This window comes from Hermetia illucens, chromosome 4 (assembly GCF_905115235.1).
Source record: "Hermetia illucens chromosome 4, iHerIll2.2.curated.20191125, whole genome shotgun sequence".
Classification (NCBI taxonomy): domain Eukaryota; kingdom Metazoa; phylum Arthropoda; class Insecta; order Diptera; family Stratiomyidae; genus Hermetia; species Hermetia illucens.
The window spans coordinates 29,639,475-29,663,957 of record NC_051852.1 but is presented as its reverse complement, the minus strand read 5'-3'; the positions used below and the strand labels follow the sequence as shown (position 1 = coordinate 29,663,957).

General features: G+C 40.9%; 1 protein-coding gene across 1 annotated transcript; it reads right to left on the bottom strand.

Annotated features, from left to right (window-relative positions):
* Positions 1-1,279: 1,279 nt before the first annotated feature.
* LOC119655830 lies at positions 1,280-24,129 on the bottom strand. The gene is made up of 3 exons (XM_038061938.1): positions 23,840-24,129; positions 2,137-4,389; positions 1,280-1,671 (listed from the first exon to the last, which is right to left on the bottom strand). The coding sequence occupies exons 2-3, from the start codon at positions 4,332-4,334 to the stop codon at positions 1,569-1,571; spliced, it is 2,301 nt and encodes a 766-aa protein (XP_037917866.1). The 5' UTR covers positions 4,335-4,389; positions 23,840-24,129; the 3' UTR covers positions 1,280-1,568.
* Between the last annotated feature and the right edge of the window lie 354 nt (positions 24,130-24,483).

Sequence of the window (24,483 nt, the reverse complement as noted above, 5' to 3'; positions counted from 1 at the left end):
GTGAAGCAACTTTTGTTAGTTTGAAGAAAATGGATGAAAAGGAATTTCGTGTGTTAATAAAGCATTGCTCTTTAGGGAAAAAAGTGTTGAACCCAAGGTTTTTTTTGATAAAGATTATTCGCCAGAAAAATCAACCATTGAGAAGTAGTTTGCTAAGTTTAAACGAGGCGAAATGAGTACCGAGGACGATGCATTCAGTGGACGATCCAAAGAGGCTGTTATCGACGAAAACATCAAACAAGACCACAAAATAATTTTGAATGACCGCTAAGTGAAGTTGATCGAGATAGCTGAGGCTCTGAGGAACGTGGACATACCGTGCATGAAAATTTGAGCATGCGAAAACCCTGCTCAAAGTGGTTGCCACGCGAGCTCACAATCGACTAAAAACAACAACGAGTTAACGATTCTGAGCACTGTTTGAAGCTCTTGTTCCATAAAAAACTGGAATTTAGGCGTCGATATGTGACAATGGACGAAACATAGCCCCATTATATCACACCAGAATCAAAACGATCGTCATCTGAGTGGACTGCAAAAACTCAAGAGTCGGCTGCAAAGGTTATGGCATCAGTATTTTGGGAAGCGCATTATATAACATTCAACGTTTATCTTGGGAAGGGGAAAACCATCAACAGCGACTATTACATAACGATATTGGAGCGATTGAAGGATAAATTTGAGGAGAAACGGCCCTATTTGAAGAAAAAGAAAGTGCTGTTTCATCAAGACAATGAACCGTATTACAAATCAATGAAAACGATGACAAAATTGAGCTGTGAATTGCTGCATATTTTCCAGATCTGGCCTCCAGCGACTTTTTCCTGTTCTCAGAAGTCAAGAGGATCATCATCATCATCATCGGCGGCGCAACAACCGGTATCCGGTCTAGGCCTAACTTAATAAGGAATTCCAGACATCCCGGTTTTGCGCACTGGTTCACCAATTCGATATGCCTAAAAGCTGCCTGGCGTTCTGACCTAGGCCATCGCTCCATCTCAGACAGGGTCTGCCTTGTCTTCTTTTTCTACCATAGATATTGCACTTATATAACTCAAGAGAATGTCCGCTGGAAATTTAGCTGCGATGGAGAGGTAATCGCCGAAACTGAGTCCAACTTTGAGGCTAAAGAGAAATCGTACTATAAAAATGGTATAGAAAAATTGTATGACCGCTATAATCATTGTATCGCCCTTTCTATTATATGTTAAGCTACGAACTTTTCAGTCCAACTGTTATCACTTGGACTAGGAAGGATTAACCAATAAAACACATTACCAAATTTTTAAAAAAGTATATCCTTATATTATCATAATTTTATCCTGTTAAATAACTTGCGGAACTTCCTACAATTTACAATAAATTAAAGCTCTTAAAAATAATTTAAGAAAGTACAATTCGCTTTATGGTACATGGTACATTGAGTTTTGTGTTGGATGCATTCCAAAATGCATGTTTTGGATCTGAAAAGAACGCGGTAAAATTCATTCACGTATCGTATTATGTTATAGCCGCAACTAGCCATAGCTAGCCATTGCTAACTGCTATCTATCTAAACACAATCTCCCTTATTGAGTCACACACATGAATACTCCACAGTTTCTCTGATTGATGGCTTGTATAACGTCCGTTAGATGACTCGAAATACTTGCACTCGCTTTCGGATGCATTCTGCAAATATAAATAGTCAAACATGATGTTAGCATGATTAGATAATAAATATTTTGGAAAACTACTTCAAAGATACTTTTCAGCGGTTATTAGATTGGCTGTTTCATCATAGATACATTTCTGAGAAAATTTGAATAATATTTCCGATATTTTTCCGTTATTGGGTAATATGTGGATGTTTTGAATAGTTGGGCTCAGAAGATGACGCAATTTCGTTGACTTTAGTACGTGATCTGTGATCGATTTGGGTCTACCGGTCTTGGAAATTTACAATTCAAATGTAGCCCGAAGCAAACCGTAATGAAAGAAAGTTAATACCATAAGACTGCGATTGAGTTCATCGGTAGCTACTTGGGAAACAAGTTAGAGCTTCAGCCTAATCCGCTGCATCCATAGGCAGTCATTGAATTGTGCATGCACAAGGCAACCTCCGATGTATCTTAATAAGTTCAACAAAATACTTACGTAGCTAATAAAGTTTCCATCTTCTTCTCCATCAAAACCATTTGATCGGAATTTTGATTCAGCATCACTTCGCAAAAAGTCTTTTTCGCACAGGCGGTATTCGTCCAATCTGTTCGTCGGATCTGCTCCTCGAAACTGCTTGTCAGGGTATTGGGCAGTGCTTTTTCGACGTTCTGGAGAAGATCGCCAATATCACTTTGTCCATCGCTGTGCTGACTCGGTCTTACTCCGATCGTAGGCTGTTGAATATCTAAAAATGTGATATGGTTCCTGATGGGTAGAGATCGCTTCCTCCGACCGTAATTTTGCTGATTCTGAGATTGTGGTTCGCTTGTTTCTCCTACAACATATACCTCTCCATTCGATTGACCATAGATTGCTTCCATGGCGCGTTTGTGTTCTGGGTCCAAAAGGCTCTCAGACTCTTCCCGTTTGAGCAGATTTCCATCGAAATACTTCCCCACAGCCATCGCTCCAATTCCAAGGGCTGCTCCACCAGCCACCAAACCAATAGCGGGCAGAATAGCAGAAGTAGCTGCAACAGGTCCTACAACACCCACTTTTTTCTCAGCGAATCGGTTCCCCTTTGACAGTCCAAGATTCTCGGATATTTTCTGACCAGCTTCGACTATTGGCTCAAATACAGGTCGTGTGATTGCACCAACACTGGTCATACCGCTTTGGAAGCTATCACGAACCTGCTCGGAAATTTTCAGCCAGAATGGTTGCTCTTTGACTTTGTTTAGATAACCAATGTTGAAAGGATAGGTCGCGGTTGGTTTATATGAGTTGTAGTAAGGATCGTTCTGATAATATTCATTGCTATTCAATGGGGTTGTATGGATCGCTGTGAATTTCTTCTTGTTGTTTCCGCTGTTGACGTTGTCATTGACATAATATTGAACTTTTTTGAATTGGGCAGGCTCTGGTTTTTTCGGTAGGGCTCTGGCCGGTTGAATACCGAGTTCAGGGTGTGCGTATTCAAAAATAGGGTTGCGGAAACCTTCAACATCGTCAATATCATTCAAGAAGTTGGCGTCTTGCTGAAAATCATTACCAGCTGGAAGCATACGCCTTTGCAGTTGAGGTGGAGAGTTGTGAGATCTTTGAGCGTCATAATGCTTAGATGATCGTGCAACGTACCACTGAGGATCACTATTCACTTGTCTAATATACTCAAAAAGCTTCTGATTCGTAGCACCAGCATTATCTGCAACAAAGAATGGGCCACCACCCCTTCGATCGGACTGATCATGCTTAGATCGCTTGTTGTCATCTACTGTAAATGGTCCATAGCTACGACCTTCGGTCTTAGCCTCATTTGGATAATTATCAGACTTAGTGAATGGTCCTATGCTGGTGCGATCATACTCATTAGCACGTTGACTATTACTGAAGATCAACTCGCCATTGACTTCAACTTTAGGTGGCACGTATCCTTTCTCATAAGGCACCAACTCTCCCTTGATCACGCGGGCATTTCGCCAGGTTTTCTTCTTGTCTTCTTCATCATCGGGGACTCGAATTCCCTCAACAACTGGAATGCCATCTGAATCGATATGCATGAGGGACCTGCCGCGTTTGGAGTTCTTGCTCGGGGTACTTTTAACAAATACTGTGTCCGATCGCACGACAGTGGGTTCAGGCACCTGTCTTGCCAAAACTATGTTGACTGGCCTTCGATCATTCTTTATGGCGGACTCGATGGTTTGTTGGCGATCTTGCCTTTCTTGCCAATTTTGTCGATCGATCTTGCTAACATGATCAAGAAATGAATTGATTACCTGAAGCGATGCTGCATTTGTCGGATCAGCAAAACGTACAGAGCTCGAAAGTGGATTCCATTTTCCATACTCGATATTGGACGTGCTGGTACCGGTTGAATTTTGATTTGTTCGGGTACTTTTATGATACGCACCGCTAAGAGGATGGAGTCTTCCCTCAGGCCGTTTTTTAACAATTATGGATGCTAATCCACCTGTACTGGATTTCACATCAATTGTTTCGACATCGTCGTGATTCAGGGATCGCGACACTTTTAACTCAGTGCGGACGTAGGATGGCTTCATCTGTTTGCTGTTGGTGCGATCACTGAGATCGTCGCCATTGTGTTCCAGGCCCCAAATTGGGCCTATTGATATCGTGATTATCAGGCAGGGTATTATCAACTCTTTCATGTTTCTGATTACGTGAGTCATCTTGGCTCTATTGTTGCTGCTGGTTCCAGTCTCGTTGCGATCACTGATCGAGCACCTGCAGACGAAATCAAATGGAAAGATTGGAATTAGTTATTTAGTCATTTGGAAATTACAACATGTTTTAGATACGGTCAAAGTCACTATTCCGCTTTGCACTTGGTGTTGAGGAATTTTTAAGACCTTTTTTCATCATTACCGGCCGCGGTATTCAAGCCGAGTTAGGCAACTTTCACTACTTTCTTTCGTACATTACATTACGAGTGTGGTATTTCTTTTGGTGATGCAGCGCAGCAACGATGAGGTAACATTCGGTCAGCTAATGGCCAACAACATGTGGATTTATTTACGTTTCTTTGGGTAGCAAGCGATATTTTGGATAATATGTTTTCTGAGCTTTTTCAATTCTCTTGTGGCTGGTTTATGGCACCTTGTGTGCGGCGTTTTACTGTTTTAAGAGTGGTTTGTGCTGCTGTCTTGTTAGTGATTAGTAAATTAATGATAGTCTGTGGAGGGTTACCGGTGAGAATGGTAGGTTACATAATTGAATTGGCTTTTTTCTGGTCGTTTGTGTTGCTATGAGATTAGCTTTGGATGTTTTTGAAGCGAATGGATTATTGGGTGTGAAATTATGCAGAAAATTCTATTATACATGAAGGATAAATGACCGGTAAAAAATTTGGTATTTTTAATTAGCGCAGTTCCTTCTTGCTTTTCACTTGTCATTAATTGAAATAACTACATGAGCGTGAACCTATTCAAGTTAGCAAGCTAATTAGCCGAATTTTTCGCGGGAACTACTAAAGGAACTACGTAAGTAAAAGTGGCTGCTTAGTTTTCACGGACCCACTCAGACCTTTCTGGTCTAACATGTCATCATAGTCCCATCGACCCTGGTTATAGAAATAATGGTAGCCTGCTATTTGGCATTGGAAGTCCCTTGAATTAATCTCAACTATTTAATATGGGGACCGATATTTTAAAAGAGATACTCTTTCAGATAAAGTGTTTTCTATGAGAGTTAAAATCTCCACATTTTTGTCATTTTAGCTCATTCCATTTCAGTTCTTCTGATTATGCTTGGGTGAAACTATGAATGATTGTACATATGCCAACGATAAGACACAGATAGTCTTAGCGCTTGAAAAAGACCCATAATAGATTCTTATGCCGCTTCTTAGAAATATATTCGGCAGTTTGCAAAAGCACTACATTAAAATGTGGTTGGTTTTGGTTTTTGCTAGAGGCCTGATTGCCGGTAAAAGTACTCTTTACCTCTGATGCGGTTGGGAGAAGTCGCGGAAAAAGGTAAGGCCATGTAACCCTCTTCCATAGTTGCAATTATAGGAAGTATAGAACTCATGGGTAAACTGGCAGATTATTTGTTTGCTGGCCATGCTTTAGAGTGAAGAGGAACACTTCGCCCGACCGAAGTTTGTCCTTCTTTTTTTGTTCTTACATGACGGTATAACACTCTCAGAAAGGCACGCTTCCATAGTTCCAACTTTGCCCTCAGGGTATATTTTCGTCTTTACAACCTCTTGCACCTTTGGATTGGGTTCTCGGAGTATCTCTGTCCTCCTGTTTGACGCATATAGCAATATAGGTTATACCGACATTTAGCAAGATGCCAGTATGTTTTCCACTGTCACTGACTACCTTTTGGCAAAGATATTCTTGGTGCTTTTTGAAGCCCAACTTAGAATTGAACATCATTCCCAGATATTTGGTCTTGAGATTGCTGATCACTTTCACTGTGACTGAACATCTGTCTTCTGTCTTCCCTTTCACTAAGGTTTAACCAACCCTTTCTAGTTAGGACTTCAGCATCACCACTGTTTTTGGAGCGTAAATCTCCCCCTTTTCCAAGCATTTTGTGGTAACAGTTAAGTCCAAGTTGTTTGCAAAGCCGAGAGTCATTGCTGTTTTAGGACGGAAGCACGAGCATTTTATTAAACATAGTATTTTTCTGTTGAAAACATATCGAGCCCCGAGCCTTGCAGAACCCCGGCCGTGACGACCTACGGTTTGGATTCATCAACCATCCTGTACTAGAGAGTCTTCTCCGAAAGATAACTTTTGGCTAGTCTCCCCAAAAACTCAACCAGACCTATTTCAGTCAATCTGTCGTTAATTAGTTGTCATTTTGGGGAGTTGAACACATTTTCATGTTCAGCATCAATTTCAAGCATCGTTTTCAATATTTGACTGCGTCTTTTGCCATGCCTAAAAATATACTCATGATTTCTGCAGTTTCCACCGCCTTGACGTTAGTCGCACATACAGAGTCTACCATAGAGTCAGTTAAGTTTCAGCTGATCAACGCTGGCGATTAGTAGTAGATTTAGGAGTTACCTCGTCGATGTGGGAACCAAGAGGGAATATCGACCGCTTATGTGATCCACCTGTCGTCCGATAGTGGGAAAGCTATACCGCTGATCGGCCGGCCGATACACTGAGTAACTCGCCTGAGAATATCGATGAGCTTTGGAATACCATTTAAAATGCTCTTTACTAGGTTGCTATGAAAGTCGTCTACCATGTCCCGTCGCGAATATAATAGCTCAAAAAATCATGGAATGCATCAGTGTATTCCATCCTTGAAAAAAATCACTGACTGTTTCGTGCAGGGCAGAGGCAACTCATCAGATACAGTCTCACCTCTGCACCGAAAGTGGCTACATGACATGAGTTCGAATTATATCTAAGCGAAACCGCCCTTTATATTCAGATGCCAACTAGGCCGAAGGGAAATTAATTTGTTTGATGATTGAGGGAGTCCTAGGTTCACATCCGGCTGATGTCGCACCGGACCAATTGGGAAGAAACTTACCCAAATTTTCAAAAGAATGACTGGCTGACATTAACATCTGCCACAACTTTCCGTCAGGTTGCTCCCAGGGGGGGGGGGGGGCAGGGATAAGGCAGCGTCTGATGAGTTACCTCTGCCCAGGACGAAACCATCAGTCCTTTTTTTTAAGAATTTGGGTTTGTAGTTCAAAAAGAGGGATCCGTGAACCACAAATGTGGAAGAAAGTTTCTTCCCAATTAGTCCGGTCCGATATCCACTGGATGCCGACTTAGGTTTTTTTAGCAGGTAATTGAAAAGAATAAAATTTTGTGGGCTAGCGACATGTAAAACTTTGAAATTACTTATTGATGTTGAGCCCTTATCAGCACATTGGACCAGAATCGTATTTACGGCTACAAACTTCTACTACAATTTCCTCGACCCCACAAGACCTGAGAAAGTAGTGGCAGACTAAATTTCATTTACGAGTGAGGGCAGAGTGCTCTGATGCAGTGATAAAGTACTAAAAATGCAGATAAGTGTACGTCGGGGAAAAACTCAGTGTTTTGGCCAAAAAGCTGAAATTGTCGAAAATAAAAGTGATTTCGGCTTGTATACTACACCACGAAGTACTTGCGGGTGGTCGTAGTTTCTTTGCGGTTCTGCTGAAAAAAGTAAACGTTAGGCTTTGCGTTAGTGATGATGAGCAACTAAAGAGGTTGAGAAAGCATTTCACCATAACTTTCAACTGTATAACATCGGATGAAATTCGATGCAGCAAAGTTTTCAAAATACTTTGCTTCTACCTCGGATGATGCTTGGAGGTTACACTTAGGTATTGATTCGATGTCCGTCAAGACACAATCGAGGTCTACCATTATTCTCCTCAACTCTTCACCCAGATCATTAGCGTCCTAATAATTAGAAAGGCTTCTTTTATGACGAGGTTTGTACATAGACAGGACAACAAAAAATGCAATAGTGTTCTTCAAAATCGTTTTCGGGCATAAAGGCGAGAACCACTCGAGAAGCACTTGGGCATGCCTCAGACCAGAATTTTCTAGCTAACCCTTAACACCACTGATTGCTTCGCATAGGTACGTCTCAGCATCCTCGGGATGTATTGCGATTACTTCCAGTGTTACGTGATTGGCATAACCCACCACCGTGGCCTCATCCGGAACAGGAAGATTAAGTACGTTGTTGTACACGATGTTCCATATCAGTGGGAACATGAAGGGAACGTATTCCTAGGGTCCATCATTGGTGTTATACCAGAGCCGTCGTTCTTGTTAGTAGCCATAGATAATAGCAGCGGGATGCAACCTTAATCGTAATCAGGGACATAACAAGAATCCGAACCTAAATCACAAGATTGAAGGGTTCACGATCATATTTAACTTCAATATCGCATCATCGTTAAATCGGGTTACTCGCTTAAATCTTTTGTTTCTATGTATGGTACTTTTTGCTCCAAGTTCATACACAAGATTTTTTTTCAGTTGACGATTTGTCTAGAGACTGTAATTTTCAGCAGGAAGATGACGAGGAAATCTAACATTGAATTTAATAGGTGGAAATAAGCTCTCAACCCAGGACATGACAGTTGAGAGGCTAACGTTTAACAAGCTCGACCATCATATAGGTAACGTGCTACAATCAGAGGATATTTCCAGTTTTCTTCTCATCATTCCTGCAGGAATTCCTTTTGGATCCAAGATCTTTCTCATTATGCGGACAATCTCATACTTTGGATATCTACAAAGAGGATAACTTGCGACAAATCATATCACCTTATACCTTCCTGCTCTGCTTCCACAAAGAAATACTTAAACTTGATTTGACGTTGATTTTGATAGCTAAACGGAGATTACTACTATTAATATCTCGTAGATTATTCTCGGCAAAAACTAGTCTATATACAAGAAACAGAAAGATCAAGGCAAGAAGTTGTTCCGGAAATACTGGTAGATGCAACTATCAAAAATTTTATTAGTATAGGAAACGGAGTTCCTAATTGATTTGTTTCATTTTTTAGGTTTTACTTTCCTATGAACTATTAGTGGGTAACCAAAGTAGATTGATGGCGTAAGGGTTGATTTGGTTGAACGTCACCCTCTCGATATTGTTGTATCTAGTTAATCCTGGAAGCTTCATTTGGTTTTATACCATCATATTTTTATTTCGGTTCCTGCTTTTCTCGTCCTTACAGAGGGTCGTTTGCGGCTTATAGCGTTGTGCCCCTTACATAACGATACTGAATACTTCTTCTTTGATATTTTTCTGTTTGTGTTTGTCAAGTGATAACTTTATTGAGTTTTCTTTGCCTTCGTCTGGCAATCTTCTTGGAGGATCGTCCCCACTACCGTTCTCTATTGTAGATGTCCTAAGGTTCATTCGGCTGGATGCAGAATTTCCTTCTTAAGATTTTGCTATATTTGATCGATATTTTTTTTGGTTTCTCTGAGAAATTGCTGCTTTTTTTAGATACTTTGGTTCGTACTTGGGCAAGGCGATTAGATCCGAACCTGCAAGGGACTCTTACCACGAAGTTTCAGTGGAGGTTATCTGGTACTATGGAGAGGAATCCTGGGGGATGTGATCTCAGTTCGGTTATTTACGGTTGGTCCCGTAGTTTCCTGATGGTTGTGCTCATATTGCGGCAGAGCTGCACTACTTGAAAGACATACCCCTTAGTTGCGGTAGAAGTGTTAGATAGGCCATCAACTGGTCGTGAGCTTGTATTCAGTATAAATCAGTATCGCTATGCCAGTCATAGCTTCTCAACTTAAAGTGAATGTAACATGATAGGTTTTGCTTTCGTTTGCTCTAGCTTTTTGAGATAGAATTCCAAGGATCTGAAAGCATCCTCATTGTGTTTGCGGGAACTAAGGATTGCCGTCTGCAAAAGTAGATGTAAGCAGGCTATCGTCAAGTGGTATGTCGGAAACATATATCAGATACAGTACAGGATACAGGTACAAGGTCTTAGTACGTTTCCTTGGGGGACACCTGCTCTGATAGAATGGTCTTTCGCTGCGAAGCTTCTGTATCTTCCATAGGATTTCAAAATATTGTACATATCGTCCAATTTAATATAATAGCCTGGGCAATGTCAAGAAAGACGGCGGAATAATATTTCCTTCCGTTGAATGCGTGCCTTATTGCCGAAACGATACGATGAACTTGAAATTGATGGTTGGGGATTATTTTATTTATAATTTTTAACAACAACAGAATTTTTGATGTGAGCAGTTTTTCAAACACTTTTGATAGGATAGGAAGCAGACTGAGACGATGCTTTGGAATGTTTCGGATCTTTTCCTAGTTTTGTGAAAATAATTATAACTGACTTTTTCGACATGTTTGGGTAGTAATAAATCTTAATTAAGTATTTGATGACATGGAAAGGAAGTTCTTTAACAATTTTGCTTGTAATTTCGTTGCGCCTATATGCTTTTTTAGGATCGAACTCCTTGATGATAAGAGCGACATTTTTAAATCGAAATCGGGGGTCTTTTTTAGTAGATGAAGGTGAGCATTTAGGAAGTGTTTTACTGAATTTAATGCAAAAATATTTTCCAAATGGGCTGCGAGTGCTGTACTTTTCTCAGCACCACTACGAGCCCAGTCACGTTTTCCTAGGCGCAACGGTGGTAAATGTTGTTCCAGTCTTTTTAGATTCCTACAAGCTTTCCAGACAGAATTGGTATCCGTTGTCGCAGGTAGTTAAGGTAGTTTTTCATACTCTACTGAATTTTTTTATTCAGATCTTTCCGCGGGCTTTTTGCCAAAATCGGAAAATTGGATGGAACTTTTACGGACTCAAGAGTTGTCTCTTGGAAATACCTCATTCGGGAGAACAGATGACAGAAGTGGGAGGGAGAGAATTGACGGTTTCCGCAAACCTTTCAACACGAAAAGGTTCCTAGGAGAATTGGAAAACTGCTACAGCGGTGGTTATTAATAAGTTTCTGGACTGTCCTTTGAGCATTACAAAGCACATGGCATGGATGGTCAGCGATGCTAAAGCAGGATATAGAAAACAACTTCTAAGAAATATTTTCTTAGCATGTCTTGCTCTGAGTTACGTGCCTACCTCTTGGCAGAAGGTTAATAAATAATCGTTGACGCAACAATCGATATTGGACCATGGCCTCGAAGGGTGTTAGAGAACTTCATTCAAGATTGTAACACTACAGAACACTGTAGGAGGCAATGTGGTCAGCATTACGCTCGACCGAGATTATTACCCTGATTTGACTCAGGTAGACATTCACAGCTGAGTCGACTGGTATCCGACACCCAGCCACGATAACAAATCCTCTGTCGCCAGTGAGATTTGAACCGCGACTCTTCGCCAGGACAGCCCAGCGCTGTAACCACTTGAGCCATTCGGACACCGTCGTTGTTGTCTTAATACCTAAGCCTGGGAAAGATGATTAATCAAATCCAAGGAATTTCAAACAAATCAGGGGAGGTCCTGTGGGTCTGCTCTTCACTCTCGGGTTTCAAAGAAAGAAGGTGCAACTCTTAAAGGCAAATACGGAAGTGTTTATAAAGCGGTCGTTGATTGTTCCCGTTTCCAAAAAACTTAGTGATACAGCCAGAGAGTATGGTGCATAATCGATAAGAAAATTCGATAACGATGCATCCCCAGTGCTTTTCGGCTAAAAACGGCTTTACATGAGGGATGAGCTCTATATCCCTAAAAACGACTCGTATATGTAAGGCATGCATCTAATTATTAGACCTCGTTTTTGTACCATTATTGTGTACGCACTGTCTTTCTATCTTTTCTTTTGTATTCTTTGAAAGAATTACATTTCATTTTGTGTATGAGTGTTTTCGACATTGAATTCGAAAATTGGGATGAACTAGAAGAATGCGTGACAGGATATTCTGAGCTCTTCTACAACGATGTGTCAAAAATAGCAAAAGATTTTGGAGCAGAAGTCTATCTTTTGAATGAGCATTTTCCTTGGGACAATATGCATCGGCTTTCAGGCTGATGTATATGTGATTCGAAGGGGCGTAACCTGCGTAATTGACGAGCCGTCGAAGGGCAGGCGTATCGAATTATGTAGCCATAATCAAGCTGGATTGAGGGTGCTGACCAGTACCTTGATCAATTTAAAATTTATTCAGGAATGTAGAAACGGATTGAACTCTAGTTGTTTGGTCAATATGGTGTAGAGGGAAATGAAATCTCGGACGCTTTAGTAGAAGAAGATTTATTTCTCATTCTCATTAGCTAATGCTGCTATTACAAGCTGGGAACAACCTGAAGCTAAAGAAATGTTACTAGACATACTACAAGCTGGGAATACATTAAGAATAGGGATTCTTCGAGAAGATGCGTGTCCATTCAGTGATGGGACAGCCAGATCCACTAAACTTCTAAGAGCGCATCAGACAAGAGATTTTTGGTGCTGATAAGCTCCAGTTGCAGCGGGTAGTTAATCTACGAGACGTTAAGAACCTTCACTTTGTCACGGACCAACTAAACTGGTTCACTGATGTGTCTAAGGGCTGTTACAAAGTCGTAGCCATTTTATCCTCCTAACCCTTATGTGGGGCCATCTTTTATTTCAATGATCGGGTGAAGATAGAGGTGGGTTTTGGTTGCAGATGTGTTGATGCCATTTAAAGTGGGAATTTTGCAGGACTTGAACTCGGTCGCGTAACATGTGAATATATCAACATCCAACGTCCCGTGATTCAGTTCGGAAGAAATGAAGTTATCTAGGTATCATTTTATAGCACGGCATCCCTGGAGGTCCTTCTGGGATTAACCCATCTCCATCTGCACATACAGATGCAGACAAGGAGGGCAATATTCAGGATGGCCGGTAGTATGAGTAAAGTGGGGAGCTGCCTAAATCGAAGGAAGATTGATATTCTTTCTAGGCGGTATCCCGAATTACTGATACCAAGGGATAACATGACAACGAAGTTTCACTTCGATAAGAAGTTTGAAACATGTTGCAGTAACAAGGCAAACTGGGAGAGCGTGGCTGCGACGTACGGCTTAAACCAGCAACTGATTTCTTGGTACACTGACGGATCCCTCATAGCAGATGGAGCGGGTGCCGGTGTCATTGGTCCAAGGAAAATGTACTTTGAGCCAATGGGCAGGTACACTAGCATATACCAGGAAATATAGACAAATGTGCCTCCTTTAATCTGCAAAGAAACTACAGGGGGCAGAACATAGCTATTTTCACCGATAGCCAAGCAGCGATCAAGGCACTTAGGTCCAACCAGGTGAATTCTAAACTGGTATGGGAATGCCTTGAGAGACTGAATACACTCGGCACGTCCAACAACGTCTGGATACTTTGGGTTCCAGGCCATGCTGGGTTGGAAGACAACGAGGCAGCGGACGAACTAGCCAAGAAGGGAGCAGGGACGCCTTTACACGGGCCAGAACCTTTCTGTGGAATCGGAGACGGTTTCATGACTATGAATCTAAGAAATGAAGAGGAATGGTTGAGGGAACTATACTGGGCGGGCCTACCAGGGATGGAGCAGTCCAGGGTGCTTATTGGGGGATACGAACCCATACGCACAAAGGATAGTTTAAACCTCACCAAAAAAACGTCCGAATCATAGTGGGAATTCTCACTGGTCATTGTCGGGTGAACTATCACCTAGGGAAGCTAGGGATATCTACGGACACTGCCTGCAGGTTTTGTGAGTAGTATGATGAAACCTCTATACATGTCCTGGGACAGTGTCCGGCACTTGTGCAAAGTAGGTGGAGGCATCTGGGAGAACACTTAATACCAGATGCAAAGCTGAAACATCTGGAAGTAGGGAACATACTAAAGTTCCTGACGGTTATAGGCCTGCTTGAGATACTATGATCAATAGGTACACTATAACCAGTGAAAGGGGCATAATAGTTCTTTAAGGACGCGGTGCGACTTCCCTTAACAGAATAATAATAATAATCTTTCAAGGATTTTCTTTCTCGAGACATTGCTTTCCCTTACCTTAGGTTCGATCCTTTGATTCCCTTCCCCGAGAATTGGTATATTCGGTTGAAGTTGGTGACGATGTATCTTTTTTTAAGGTCATGAGAAAGTATTAAATAGGTCGAAGATGAAGCGTGGAATTTATTATTCTTAGGCTCGTTTTTTTCCCCTTCCTTATTGAAAACAGTGTGGGCTTTGTTTGCCTTTGGCCAATTTGCTGTACTCCATGTATCCACAACTTTTGCGTGAATTATCAGCTTGATAAACCAACGTTCAGTCAACTCCTATCTATTTACATTTCACATATGTAATTTCCAGTGAAGAAACTCATTCCGACATTGGCGAGGCTCTCAGATATTTTATTGCTATTTGCCGGTACTTTGATTTCTTAATGTGATTATTTCGAAGTGACTGCACTGAACAAGATATTCTTCTATTGGTAAATATGACACGAAGGTTGTGTCGCGACGTGGTTAGCATATAATCCGTATTGGCTTTGTACTATTCTAACAATTCCATGTAACGCTTAACAATGGAACCCACAGTTATTTGTCAGCCCTGCCAACAATGGAAGCGCATGTGGATAATATTCTTACCTCACATTGTTCAATATGGGCTGATGAATATTACGAAAGATTAGATGAGCATGAGGTCTACAAGTTTCTAACAATTATTCATATATCTCTGTGCTAGCAACTACATAAATTTTACACTAGTTGACCTTACTTTTAACAATAAACGACAAAGGCATGGCGGCAGTATAGTGTATCTTCTGACTTTGGATGTTACTAGTTACATGTACGGTTGAATGTGTCTAATATCTAAAAACTTGAAGCATTATTATATCATATCTCCATCCGCTTCCATTCTGATCTGGTGCTAGAGAATCATTAGAGCTGAAATTAATGGACCATCCAGTGCTAACTTCTTGCCATAATGTCAACTAAAACCTCCGATCACGATTCTCATTTAAGTTAAGGCTGACATTTAGTTATAGGCCAAGCCCAAACTGGATCATCAAAGATTAGAAGAGAACTGAGATTGCTTTTTCAAATGCACTATATTTCGAGCCAGCGATATCCATTGAATTTATACAAGAGGTGCAAGTATTATGGAAAATATCCTAAAGAAGGAGATCTGGGTGCTGCCGGAATGCGGTAACCGATAGATAATAACTAGGTTAAACTATGTAACGGGAGATTAATAACGAAAGGTCACCTTGATCCCATATTTATGAACTTTGCAGAGAAGTTGCATTTTCAACTAGGTTTGGTTACAAAGAATTTATTTTTTTAGAATTGGGTGTGGGATTAGAAAGACCCTCTTGCTGAGTAGTTGATATTGCCTGTTGCATGTTAGTGGGAATGCGAGGTGTATTGTATTGATATTGAGATACAATCTTTAGATAGTTTTCGTGCTTGAATGCAGATATCCAATGAAGTTAATAGAGCTCTTGAAGACCATTCACCAATTTAGGAATCTCGTTTTTATTTATATTTGTTTTAGACCATAATATTATTACATAGTAGAAAAGAGCAAATATTATCCTTTTTTTGGAGAAGGAATAAGAAGCTCTAAAGTACCAAGGTGCAGGTCATTATCGTATTTTAGGCTTTAATGACAATGAAGTATGAAGAGGACTAAGCAAATACATTTAAATGTTCCTTTTGTAGGGTAAGGGTTAGCAAGAAGTATGAGGGTATGTCAAATATAAGCCGCACTGATTTTTTTAAGAATCCGAAGGGGTCTTATACTTGGAAAGGATTGATGTGCAGGCAGCCGGTTCCTTTCTTGAAAAGGGAGACCGAACATAATTCTATCGAACCCCTTAGTATCGGGAGAAACTATGAGCCCAAAACAGGTTGTCAAAATTGTCAAAAAATGGTGACACATGACTTGGAATTACAAAAAGTCTCCGCTAGATGCAGAGGAGGAAGCGCGGAGAGTGCGCCAGTGAAGGTCAAGACTAGATTGTTAGCCGGTAAGGTAATGGCAAATGTTTTTTGGTATCGTTTTTTTGTATCATGTCATGATCGACGTACTATTGATGCTTTATATTACTGCGAAATGCTGGATGCCGCGAAATTGGCATTTCGGTGGAAAAGGAAGACCAAATCCATTAGAAGCGCCATTCTTCTTCATGACAACGTATGGCTTCACGTAGCAAACGCAACGACACAAAAATTTGACTTCTTGGCTGGGAACTTTAGAATTTTCTCCCTTCCAGGACTTGTCCGGACTTGTCTTCTTGTGATTTCCACCATTTTGTGCCACAAAAAGAAGCGCTTGGAGGAAAGCGATTTAACGACGAAGTGGCGGTGAAGGCGTTCATACGCCAGTAGCTTCAAGAACGTTCAAAGAAATTTTATCGCGGCGAGATTTAAAAACTCCTAATTCAGTGAAAAAAATGCATTTCTTTGGCAGGAGAGTGTGTAGGAAAATAAGGCACTTTTGTAAATGAAATATAATAAACAGAATATTTTTTTAAAAATTAGTCTCGTTTATATTTGATATGCCTTCGTAATTGGGACCATTGACAAAAGGGTGAAATAAAAGAGGGGGGAGGGGGGAAATCATAAAGAGTTTAATTTTAGCTCTGCGGAATATCGAAGGAAGGAAAATAGGAATGTGGTACGTTCTGTGGAATGATAAAAAGATAAATAAACTAAGCAAATTAGGGGGAGGGGTTGTAGAATAGCGATTCAAGGTAACTTCAGAGATTAGGCTGGTAATCCATTTTGAAAATCGACTGACCGAGTGTTGAAGCTAGCCAGCATGGGGTCATGGTGTCAAGAGTATTCTAGCTCACGCGATGTAAAAGATGAGGAGAGAACGACTAAGGGTGATGAGTCGCATCATAAATGTTGAATGGGCAAGCTTCAAACCACCGTGACTTCATCCTATGATGGGGGTTTAACTGGACGGAAGAGCGAGATTAGTTAGACAACGGAAGAGTGGAAAAGATTCCAGAACAGTCGCCATTACTCAACGATCTGAAAGTACTTGTTGCGACGTACATAATAGTCGTCCGGAAGCTGAGCCGGGTGAAAACCCTGCATTCATTAAAAAATCCATGAAGTGTTTTCCCCTCTAAACATAGTATTTGCGGGTGAGCGAATTTAGTGGCAAGGTACAATGTTCCAAGCAAACACTGAAAGGACGCGTGAATCGATAGGAAGTAGTCAAGGATAGTTGGCAGGAAACAATGAATTTATGATGCTGCGAAGTTCATACGAAAAAAGTAGCTGAGCTGGCGACGAAAAAACGATGCAGCAGTGTGGTGAATTTTCTCTCTGCGGCAAGCGATGGAAAAACTGTTGGAATATGGACAACAGTTGCACCATCTGTTCATCGACTTTAAAGCCGCCTATGATAGCATAGCCAGGGTAAAACTCTACACGGCCATCGGAGAATTCGGTATCCCGACGAAATTAATAAGACTGACTAGGCTGACCCTGACCAATGTGCGAGGCCAGATAAAAGCAGCAGGTTCACTCTCAAGACCATTCGACATCAACAACGGTCTACGACAAGGGGATGCGCTATCATGCGTCCTCTTTAACCTGGCCCTCGAGAAAGTGATTCGTGATGCTGAGGTAAATGCAAGAGGTACGATCCTCTTCAAGTCCACCCAACTACTGGCCTATGCTGACGATATCGACATCATGGGAAGAACCACCCGAGACGTACAAACTGCCTTCATCCAGATCGAGCAGGCGGCGCGAGATCTTGGGCTCCACATCAATGAAGGCAAGACAAAATATATGGTGGCAACGTCAGCACCGAAGACGAATCAACCAACAACATCAAACCGCACTGGTCAAACACAAACACGAAGAAGAATAAGGATAGGAGAATACAACTTTGAGACCGTTGACATTTCTCCTATCTAGGGTCGAAAATCACAACCAATAACAACTACGATGATGAAATCCGCGCACGGTTGTTGTCAGCCAACAGAGCCTATTTCAGCTTACAAAGACTGTTCCGCTCGAAACGTCTCACCATAGGGTCAAAGCTCTCACTGTATAAGACTATGATCTTGCCAATCCTCATGTATTTCTCGGAAACTTGGGTTCTTAGCAAGAAAAATTGCGAACTCTTGGCCGCGTTCGAGAGAAGAATCCTCCGAAGAATTTTTGGCCCCCTACATGAGGATGGACGATTCCGTAGCCTACACAATAACGAAATCTATGAGCGATACCATGACCGTCCGGTTGTGGATAAAATCCGGCTCAATAGGTTCCGGTGGGCGGGTCACTTAATCCGTATGGATGAGGATGATCCCACCCGGAAAGTCTATAAGGGCAATATCTATGGTAGAAAAAGAAGACGAGGCAGACCCTGCCTAAGATGAAGCGATGGCGTAGGTCAGGACGCCAGACAGCTTTTAGGGATATCGAATTGGTGGACCTCGGCGCAAAACCGGGATGTCTGGAGTTCCTTATTAAGGCAGGGCTAGACCGGATACCGGTTGTTGCGCCGTTGATGATGATGATGAATGTGGTGGTTAGGAAAACAATGGTAACATACCCGCAAAAAAGAAGACAAGTAAAAACAAATATAAAGCTAGAGTTAAAAAGATGAAGGATAATGTGTGGTACAACCCAAAGGGCATGAGCCTACAAATGGAAAAAATTAACATAGCTAACCAAAATGTGCATTGTGTGAGCTCAAGTTACTCCCCTTTCAGTGTTCTGCGCATCTAACTTTGAGGGATCCATTCATTTGGCATCCTGGGATAGTGGATTCCATTGCATGGCGTAAACCGCTATAGAGTTATTGCCCTTGTCTAACTTTTAATGTTTAGCCAGTTATTCACAGCCTTAAAGACTACTCTCGCCATACATATAGATTTGCCCACTAAAACTTTGTTGATAATAGGATTTCAACCGGATAGATGAACTTAAATAGAGGAGCGTTCTCAACAAATTTCAAAAACACGGTTCTATACTATGATTATTTTGATTGGAGGAGATATAGGCTTAGATTTTACATAGACGTGACAATGGTTTTCTTGTATGTGTTTCTCTAGACTGAACTCCCTGCTTTCATTCAACTTCACACTTGGCTTACTTGGATTGTTATGACACATACTGCAACATGCTCGCCGCCATGTGCTTGCAACCTTGTGGCCACACAACAATAGACTAAATCACATATCACGCTAACACCAGAAAAAAATTCGCGAAATTCTTCACGTCCAAGTGATTGAACATGAGCAACCCTTTTCTTCCATCATACAAATTCAAGCAATGCGCCATATATTCGGTATTTAGTCTTGTTGGGAGAGATCTTATAATTAGATGGCAATACCGGATGGAAACCTCTAAAAACGATCAATGGATCAACAAGCTGATTGAAAAAAAAAAAATGGGAAGATTAGTTATAATCTAGCGTCATTTTTAGCGGACTGTGGAAGATACCGTTAGTAGCTTTCCGGGTTTTATTTGGACAGTTTACGTGATTATACATATAATTTGACGGTATTCCTCTACGGCTTCCGATTTATGGATGAAAAGAGAAACCTAGAAAGAATTCTTGGTAAATCGGAGTTGCTGGAAAATTCGGTGAGGGGAATATTTGAATGCCAGGAGGATTAGAATACGGCCAACCTTGTTGTTAAGCAAATAAGACCAGGGAGGTATAGTACAATAGCCGAGATTGAGAGAAAAGAGATCTAGCTAGAGTTAACTTTTCCATCCCGTAATGTGAAGTCTTGTGACGATTCCAGGAAGGAAGGTGCGGGGGAGGTAATGGTTGATTTTGGTGGATAAAAATATCGTAGACTGGTGTTTTTGGGCTGGGTGCTTTGGAAGGTTCGAATGTAGAGAGGGACTATTTCGTTGGCCGTGATAATTAATCCAGGTAGTATCGATCTTGGTTCCTAGTGCAGGGCAAAGTCAGGTTGCACATATACATCATGTTTGTTAGAGTGTACTTAAGGATCGTTCAATTTGGGGAAATAAGACAACTTCAATGAAATTTATTTATTTGAGTCAATTCAACAAAAACAAATTCGAGACACCTGAGTCAGATACAAGCCGAAACAACTAATGACAAGAATCAGTACTCAGATAAGGCCATTGGTGGGGCACTATCAACTTCAGATATTTTTATTGCATAGGTTGGATTTAAGCATATGGTTATTCGTCGGAGCTAAGCTGTTTGTCACATTAATTCGGGTTAACTCTCCAGTTTTCTAGCTTTACGGAGCCATCAAGTCAAAGAACTCCTTTTATTAGTTGCAAGGAAGAGTTAGTTCAAAGGAACCACTGCCATCCGGTTTCTTAACCCGTCGAGCTCAATCTCCTTATAGAAGAAAAATCTGAACTTACTGCGAAACAAGGCTCCGCTTGCCAACTTTTCTCAGCATCTCACTGACAGTGTCTCCGGAGAAAGGTCCCATGTGTCTGCATAGAGTTGCTGATGAATCCAATACTAACTTCCATACGAAAAAGGGTGCGGTTGACGTCGTCTACCACTCCATTGCAAAACATACAGCCAATCTTGCAGGTAAGACAGAAATCCAAGATGCCCACTTAGGGAATAACCAATCTCACCATAAATAAAAAATTCAAACCGTTTCCGTTTACTTTACTATTTTTTTTCTTTTTTGCAAATATGCATATCTTGTCAATGACTTGTGGTCTGTCTCAGTGCTTGGGTTTAACCAGCCCCCTTTCTCCTTGACTCGTTTCCCCGAAAGGGTTGTCCTTCATTAAGGGTATGCGGTTGTTCTTCTTGAAAAACTACCTCCGTTGTGTCCTCTCCCTTGCAGCTATAGATGGCGTTGCGTTCCATATCAATCATGGCGACGGGGATCTCTCCGCCATCACCATGGAGTTTGGAATAGTTTCAAATTAAATGGGAAATATATTTTTAGTCGTATATATCCACTTACGTAGAGGTGGAGTAAAAGATAGTAATGATAACAGTGTTAAGGGGGGGGTAGGTTCGCGTCCTATTATGCCTTTTTAATGGTTGTAGTATACCTATCATTTATAGTCTGTTGATCAAGCCTACAAACGACAAGAATTTTAAGATGTTCCCTACTTCTAGATATTTTAGTCTGTCGCCTGGTATTTTGTATTCTCCCAGATCCCAGCTGAACAATGTCCTAAAATATGTATGGAGGTTTCATTGCTCTAATCACAGATTCTGCAGGTAGCGTCCACATATATCTTTAGCTTCCCCAGATAGTAAAGATATGGCCTGCAGTGATTAGTGATTTTTCCTACTATGTTCCTACGGGTGCTCTTTGTAAGGTTTAAGCAATTCTGCGGGCTCTTGGGTTTTATGAGCACCCTGCACAACTCCATTCCTGGTAAGTTTGGCTAGTATAGTTCCATGGCTTTGGCCATGAACCCTTTTCGATTCCACAAAGGGGTTCTCGTCCCTATGGCGGCTTCCCTGCTCCTTTCTTGGCCAACTTATTTGGTGCCCCATTACCTCCTTGCTCAATATGGGTTGGAACCTAGAGTATCCAACTCTTATTGTTCGAGTCAACCGTAAAAGATAGACAGAGGCGAGTCCTACAGTGATCAGATATGAAGAACTAGGGAGCTATCAGTAGGCCCAGAAATGAAAAAGCACAATTGGAGGCCAGTTCAGATTAATTATGGGCGGAGTCGATCGCAATTGGAAGCATACGTTTAGACATACAAAGCGGTTGTTGACAGACTGCAATTATCGACTCGATGAGAATCTTATACAGTTTCAACATCTCAAGGGTTACGATGACTGGAGCAGTAGGGTACGAATACGTCTCTTCGTCAATAGAACTAGTGGTGACACATTCATAAAATATTACATTAAGCGTTTCTGGGTTTACAGATTAAGTACTTGTCTGTTGGCTCGGTATTGTTAATTCACGAAATTTACGCATGACGACTTCTAACTGGCTTCAGGATGGAGGAAGTAAACTCGGTGGTAGTACCATCCCCTTGTTCTTCATTGAAATGAGAGCTCCTGGAGTCAAATCAATTACATCTGCTTTTCTCAAAATAAATCTGTGCTATCTGCAGTCATAAATTGAAACAAAAGATACGTTTCTAACAACCACTAACAAAACAGTAGCACAAACTAATAAACTTCATCACTGCCTACCAGAAGCCTCTGTACCGATCTCCTATCATAATTCACAATTTCAAGTTAATCAGTGCAAAAAAGTGTCGTCAGATACTTTCTCTTTTGCTTAAAACATGTATAATTTCATGCTAAAATAATTTGCGTTCGAATGTTTTAATTTGTTGCTGCTAATAAAGTTGTTGACTATAAAAACGAAACCTCAATAAAAAAACTTATGTTAGATAAGTTGCACGCAATTCACCCAGTGAATTTGTGAAGAATGCGGCATAAAATATGGAATACCGTGTGTTATAGGAATTAATTTTCAATATCTCATTCAGATGCAGATACAATGAAAATAAGATCTGGTGAATGCACGCAACAGTATTTTGTTAAATAAACATGAAGATGAAACAATGGATGTTAAGTGATCTAAATTTTCACGCTGAAAGTTGACTTTGTGGTGTATGGAATGTGGAAATGGTTCCAGTTGAGTGAATATTGTTTTATTCAGCTGAAAGGGTTGTTGGATCCATTGGGTTCATGTTTGTTTAAGGTCGGCGGGGTTTGGGGTTTGAAATTGTGATTAAGGTTTACTGTTCGTGCCATTCATTCATGACTCGTTTTCCATCTTTTCTAGTTAATTACTGGCGGAAAAGTTTTGAGATCTTTTGAATGGAAGCTAGTGTGAGTGATGCGTGTGAAGTTTGACGCTTCCTTCTTTGACAGAATAGTGAGAGAAGAAAGTTATTTATGGAGTATGATTGCTTACCTTCTATGAATACCAAAATCTTCAGCAGATTGTTTTCCACTCAGAGCAAAAAATAAACCTGAAATGAGCGAATTCTAAACAGGTTCTTGCCTCAGACGTTTACCTACTAGAATAAAAGTATCTTATCGCGTTTTTCCGTCGATATCAATAAGTGGCCATTAGTTATTCAGGATGGAGTGATCAAGGTCACCATATCTAAAATTCGCCGCTAATCTCGTAACCTATAAGATTGGTAAAAATTCACAGTCAACCACAAGGCGTTCCTCACCCGCAAAAATCAATCTCGTCATCACAACAATCATTGGAATTACATAACCCGAAACTCTGATATAACTCAAGATAAACGAGGAAGCATCAACAAAAGATAAAAAAGTCAAGAATCATCATCCAGCCCAGCTCTTCAGCCGCCTTCACGCTAATCTTATTACATTATTGTTATTAGTAACCAAACGAAATTTATTCGACGAACATTGAGTCAGAGTGTTTTCACTTTCGTACAGGTTGAAGAGACGACGCGAAAGAAAATAAATAATTTCACTTTCTGCTGTGGCGCAATATCTGGACTATATAGTTGAGCTGGTTGAGTAAGGCGAGTGATTGATTGCTGTAGGACGCTTGTTTTGGAGAATTTTAATTTGTTTGGATTGAGGGTTGTAGATTTTGTGGGTCTAGATAACAACAAGCTTCAAAACGTAGGCGCTTTATTGCCACTGAGTAGGCACATCCAAAACCATCTTGAGGACGGATGTATCTTTTCCAGGATAAAGATCCAGGTCCAGACCCTTAAATATTTTATCAACTCTTTTAGGGGCGAAAATTCGAGGGTAATGTTATGAGAGTCATCTCTGAGACAAATAACTCCCTTAAAACTCTACAGTCCTTTTCGTGCTCTTACCTCAATCGACCTGCTCCCTTGTATATGAAAAGCCAAATAATCCTTAAAACCGCTTTCTATGTGTAAAATCCACTTCCACGCAATACCGAAACTACAAAACTACAGTTTTTAGGAAGACATACTCGAAACTCCGAAAAGATGCAATTGACTGCAGTTAGTACGTCGAAAGTACCAAACTCAACACTTATTAGCAAAATCCGCTAAACTGAGTTTCCGAACTAGCTGATGTGTGATATATGTATTCCCGCTTTTAAGTGCACTATGCTTCGTTCCGATCCGACCGTCTTACTTCAACTGAATACCTGTGTGAATGTTTACTTACCTTTGAGATGAAAATTGTTACGAATATGTTGACGGTGTGGCGGCGGTGGCCACCGTTGCTGAGGTTCCATAGAGTGTTATTACGGAGACTTGTGAGACAGATTTCGCTTTCCCCGCTATTTACGAAAAAAGAAGTTTTATAAGTTAACTAACCGTCTGCTAGCTGGTGCTGGATCTTAAGATGAATGAAAATTGGGGATGGGGAAGGTAATATTGGCTACTAACCGGCGGTGTTTGAAGTCATGAATTTCCCATGGACCAAAGTCGTGAGTCATTGCTGGTCGCAGTTCGGTGCAGTTCTGAGGTGGAAAAATGTGTCTTTT